Consider the following 5,877-nt stretch of genomic DNA (forward strand, 5'->3'; position numbering starts at 1 on the left):
CGTATATGTCTATTTTGTCATATATGTACACGTATATATATATGTGTGTGTGTGTGTATGTTTATGTAAATATATATGTATTTGTATATTTATAATATATATACGTGTGTGTGTGTGTGTGTGTGTGTGCGTGTGTGTGTGTGTGTGTATATATAAATGTGTTTGTGGGTTTTTGTATACTTGTATGTGTGTTATTGTGTTTTAATGTGGGTGTGTGTATGTGTGGAGCAATTGAAATGCGTGTGTGCTGTTTAAGTCTTCATCCTAGTCTGTGAGTCTATTGTTGGTATCTATGTGTTTATTATCGAAACGTTGCCTTTATTTGGTTCACCAGGTGTTACGAACAAGGGATCAGTGGCTTGGTACACTACAGCTCAATGAAAAAACGGATGGATAAGCTCAACGCGATTCTTTCAAGTCTAGATATTACATCGGCTGATCCACAAATACAACAAGGTTTTGATACATACACATATACGCCAACTTATATATACGGTGGTGTCATAATCAGTTATATGATGTTACACGTTTCAAATGTATGACTTATTTGAAAATAGTTTATGTGTCATCATCAGTAGTTGCAATCACTTCACCAGTGAGATTTATAGCATGTAAATGTAACTTGAAGTTGTTAAAAAGCAGCTTTCATAGGAGTGGTTCGATGTTACCCTTAGTTTGCCTGGCAGTTGGGAACTACTATACAACGTGCGATGAGTGAAAATAGACTGTCGATTCGATTCAAATGGAGAGGACGGTACATGCTAAAGCTCGCGTACACATATACACAAGACTATATATTCACTCACACAGTCATATATATTTCGTCTACAGCATATGTTCAGATATGTCTGGTTTGATTTTCTTGATTTATGATGGTCTTGATTGATCTACTGTATGCGTGATTTTGAAATAGGTTTAAGCTGGTCTTAACAGCTGCGTACAGTGACTCTCCATGTGTACGAGTGCTAGCAAATGGAGGCTCCGCTTCGTGTGAAAATTGACACGGTCTTTCCCCGCCCCCGCTTCTCATCATTCCTGGAATATATAGTTAAAGAAGAAATTGTAGACACAAGGTGGCCAGCAATTTCTCTCTCACCTCTACGGGATGCGGGACGCAATCAGGAAGTGCATTGTTCCAATAGATTGAGTTCCTATCTGAACTATACTTTGTGTCACCTTCCAGTGAAGCGACGAGTGTATATACAACACAAGATGTTAGGTGGTGGTTTTCCGCGTCTCGTGAGGGTGTTTAGGAGCTCATGTGTGGCCTAACAATTTGGATTATGACTACAACGAGGGAAACAGGAAATCAGTCACACTCATATCGCTGGTGTCACGTGCAAGCTAGTTGTTTCACGGTGCCCCGTAGGGTATATGAGCAGAAACAGTCGGGCGAGCAAACTTGTGGGTGACTCATACTATGGGGTTTTTTTATAAGTTTCTTCATTGAGGTGTATATCGAAAGTCTGAAAGTCCTTACGGTCTTATTGCAGGTGTCGAAGGGCTGCGGAAACGGGCGCGGAAGTTGGAAAATGACATCAGTAATGCCAAGGATATCGAGGATTCGATGCTGGAGAATGGCGATCTAATGAATGCACGGGTAGATGACCAGCATGTTATCGACAAACTGAGCCAATATCCGCGCAGCAATGGGAATGGTGGGGGTAATTTGAACCCTGAACATGAGGTATGCCAGATTCTTGGAACTATGATAGATTCCGAAAGCTCACGTCAACTGTCCGCGGCAGATAATGTATTTGTTTTTTTGCTTTGTACATGGTACTCATCACAAGAATTTGAGAAGCACGCGCAAGATTTAGTGCGTGACACATGATCTGGTCAAGTTACTTCAAGCGCCACACGTTATTCTCAACCATTGTCCCTTTTCCGAGATTGAGGGTACGCATGCGCTAAGTACAATAAAGCATTTGTGTCGTCGAACCCCTGCAGAGTGCTATAGCGGACCAGAATGAGCAATTAGACCAACTAGCTGGGATTTTCAGTAGACATAGACAACTTGGTGATAGGATTTACGACGAGATCGATGCACAACAAAACGATCTTAACGCGTACGACAGCCAATTAGAACACACGAATGAGTCCATGCGCTTGGCTGGTCGAGGGATGGACGATCTGGACTTGGATTTCGGAGATTCAGCGACTGGTTTTGACAGTAGCAACGAACGACAATCCTGTTGTATGTGTAATAATTTCGACTTTGAATTGTCGGGCCGATGGGTGTATCCAGCTGATGGGGGGCGTCTGTTGTTGTGTCAATTTTTAGCGGGAGTATGCACAAGTTGGGCGTGCACGCTCGAACCGAACTTTTCAGCAATGTATTCCACTTAGCGCAATCTTCTAATCATTGCACGCGCTTTTTTACAATCAATGGTTTCCGTCATTCTCGTATCTTCCGTCTCCGAAACCACTAGGGGGTAAAACTCTCTAGAATTTGATACGTAAGTGTCATACTTTCATACATCGAGCTCATGATCGACATTTTGTTTTCTCCTCTAAACGACACAGTGTTGGTAGGCTTATGCGCGACTCTCATAGCTGCGTTGGTAGTCATCATCTTATTGATTTAAATACGGAAGCTGGTCTCGAGTATACAATCGAATTACACAAGTCTAGGATCACCCAGCGTGAACGATTCGGCGTAATTTAAACTCGCCTCGGATGACACACGACTGTGTTGTAGTGCATGGTTGATTTGTAGGAAATATGCTGGGGTATAGTACAGAAGATAGTTTTAATTGATGACCACGGTACGTACCGAAGAGCTTGTGCGGAGTCCACTCGATCATCCATCTAGAAATAGTCACAGTCAAATTGATTTCGGAGTCACGCGCAGTTTATTATACTACCACGCGTTCTAGACCAGTACCCGACGACATTCAATTGCGGACAGCGGATGCGTATTCTATGAACGATAGGGATGATCATTGGCATCCCGAGACTCGACAATCACAACTGGTATCTCTGCGCGCTGGATGTCGAAAGTGTAGCAGCTTAGCCCGAGATAGTAACCGAGGGGGCGGTGAGCAGAACTGCGACACTTCCGCTGAGCTTATCCATAGAACCTTCCTGTTAGGCACTCTGACATATGTCATAGGTTTAAAGTATGAGGGGCATGTTTCAGCGTCAACGAGATCTCTCGACCACCATGAACCATAAGCGTCACAACGCGAGTTTCTTAATCATGTCGAGGTCTGTGCGCACAATCATCTTGCGCAGTAAACAGACATCATCGGACACGTTATCGAAATTATGCGGAACGGGCCGACCACGAAAACAATCTAGAGCGAAGTGCCTCTGTAAGTCGACGCACTTTGGTAATTTAGGTTTGCTATTTCTAATCGCTGAGGGTCAGCACGTAACAATGAGCACAGCTGCTTACCTGCTGCAGAATCGATCAACACGGTTTGTAGTTGATGATGAACGGTTTTAGTGTTTGCCGAGTGAAGGAAAGCGTATATCCGTTATGTCTCGATGCTCGGCTCGGATATGTTCCGCGTAGCTTTCAACGGCGCTGAAATGCGTTTTGGACAGTCTGCTGTGACGTGACAAAGTCATGCTATCTGCTTACGCGTACACAGTGGACAACGTATGAGATACATATATCTCAGTACATGTATTCACACAATGTCAAACGTAAAAAAATATAGATTACCTCTGCAGTATGTCTGCACCGTGCCATTGTGGTTAGCTACATACTACCAACGGTAGTCAAGCAGTAGCAATACATTCACCATACAAACATCCTGTTCACAGTCTCGTACACATTGCGCAGTACTTGACTTATCCGGTTGATATTTGATACGACAAATCGAGAGATGGCGGTCGCGTGTTAAATTTAATGATACGATCTACTTGAATATGTAACGGGTTGTATTGGTAGAATTTGGTTGCAATACAATATCGATTTACGAAAGAATACAAAAGAAGGTTTTGATTAAATAATCCCTAGTGCGCTCACTGTGCTTCTAGCCGAACATATATCTCTCCATGGCCCTTCATTGTGAAATCATCTGTATTCGAGTGTTTAAGAGAAAGGTAATATTCCCACTCAATTTAATTCCCAGTATATATCAGTATGGTTCATTCGTTCTCGTTAGCACAACTTTGTTCAATATATTTGCACACTGCAAAATTCCGAGCGGCATGAAATTATAGATATCCACCGCCAAGCGTCGAAATCTTGCTCCTAAAATCTTCAGTCCAGCCACTAAATCCTTCCATGGCCACATCTCACTCAGCTCTCCTAGCCTTATACGAGAATCTCAGTTCATCGTCACAGCGGTGTACAATATGCCAATAGGGCTGCTACATGCGCGAGTACTATATGAGGATATGTGAAACACCTGGCATTAATCCTGCTTCATCACGACACGCTGTTGGCTCACGTGTACTTTCTTATTTTCAAGACTTTCCTCCGTGGTAATGGTCCGAATATCACGCTTAACGTTGGGTGCGCTGTGTACCCCAGCATCCCGCTCTCTCCTTCGCCTCTTCTGTGCCCTAGCGTGAAAGTTTAACCTTCCTGTCGAGACTACCTCATTATTTTGACCTGGCACTCCATTCACAACAGCGATGGCATCACTCGAATCTTCGAGATCGGCTTGCGCAGCCAATATGATTGTATCGGCACCCTCTGGATTCCCGGGATTGCTCTCAGGTATGCACTCGCTATAGAAGCCCCGGCGCAAACATGCCAGACCAACACAACATGGGTCTTGGAAGGGATAACCACACGCACTCCCTTCTAGAGAACATGTCCGAGCATTGTCGTTCGAACCTCCATCATTCCACTGTCTCATCATGGCGGCGAGCTCTTCCATCTCATTTTCAACTGACCGCAGCACATCAAAAGGTACATCCTGTGGGTTGAAAGAAAGGGAAGACAGATATGAGCCAATATGACAAACTGAAATTCGGCACAAATGGACGTGCATGTTTACACAATCAGCCGCATAAGTACCTTTCTTCGTGCACGTCTGGGTAATACTTCAATATGCGATCACTTGTTCATATTTCTGAACTATATTAAAAAAAAATAGACATACTATAGCTTGTGTGTTTTCGTATATCTACATAAACGCGAACGCAGGCAAATACTGAACAGAAAACCGACCGAGTGAGTTTTTGCGTGCCCCATTTATCCGGATAACACTCTGTTTATAGCATCTAAACATTGTACAGATTCCATATGGCTAGCTAACATGCTGATTGACCAGGTACATTTTAATATAGGCACACATATAGCGCCGCGTAGCCTAAGGGAGTGCAGGTCACAGTTTCTGTACTCCCTCTAATTGCTTCTACAGATAGGCAAGAATCTACTTACACTATCGCTACTCCCATGTCGCTACAGTATTCCATTTAACACTACCGTACTGTCTCAATACGTTGTCGTGCAAAAGGTTAAATATCAGTTGCCTCTTCAAGATACAGAACCTCTGACTAAATTAACTTCAGAGCAAACTCAGCAGATGAAAGCTACAAATTGCGATAGAAATGCGAAATATATGAATACACTTGGAATTCTTTAGAGCTACTAGTGAAAGAAATCTAAGGTAAAAATGCACACGCGTCTGTGGTTGTAATAGAATCCAGAATCAGAAATATGTCACCCAACTTAACTTGAAAAGATCAATCTACTACGTATTCATATAATCTAACGCCTGTGCGTTTGCGACAGTATAGCAAACATGCGAACTTTATTCAACTAACCTGAACATCATACGAATACAAGGTGTGTATAGATATGTATTTATACATGTAAGTATCTAAGTGTGTAACATATATTTCAATGTGTACAGATATATATATCTGCACATACATATCCCTATGTATACGCATATGTATCTATATATA

General features: G+C 42.6%; 2 protein-coding genes across 2 annotated transcripts in view; one reads left to right on the top strand and one right to left on the bottom strand.

Annotated features, from left to right (window-relative positions):
• Positions 1 to 1,493: 1,493 nt before the first annotated feature.
• Positions 1,494 to 2,588, top strand: SARC_07970 (hypothetical protein; the record flags this gene model as incomplete). The annotated part of the gene is made up of 3 exons (XM_014298061.1): positions 1,494 to 1,687; positions 1,951 to 2,197; positions 2,527 to 2,588. Coding segments are annotated over 3 exons (503 nt in total), but the record flags the coding sequence as incomplete, so codon positions are not given.
• A 1,430-nt stretch (positions 2,589 to 4,018) lies between these two features.
• Positions 4,019 to 5,877, bottom strand: part of SARC_07971 (hypothetical protein) — a 2,672-nt gene continuing 813 nt past the window's right edge. The window contains exon 2 of the mRNA XM_014298062.1: positions 4,019 to 4,880. Within this exon, the coding sequence (XP_014153537.1) occupies positions 4,371 to 4,880 (510 nt within the window). The 3' untranslated portion in view covers positions 4,019 to 4,370. The remainder of the gene's footprint in view (positions 4,881 to 5,877) is intronic.

This window comes from Sphaeroforma arctica, assembly GCF_001186125.1.
Source record: "Sphaeroforma arctica JP610 unplaced genomic scaffold supercont1.673, whole genome shotgun sequence".
Taxonomy (NCBI): domain Eukaryota; class Ichthyosporea; order Ichthyophonida; genus Sphaeroforma; species Sphaeroforma arctica.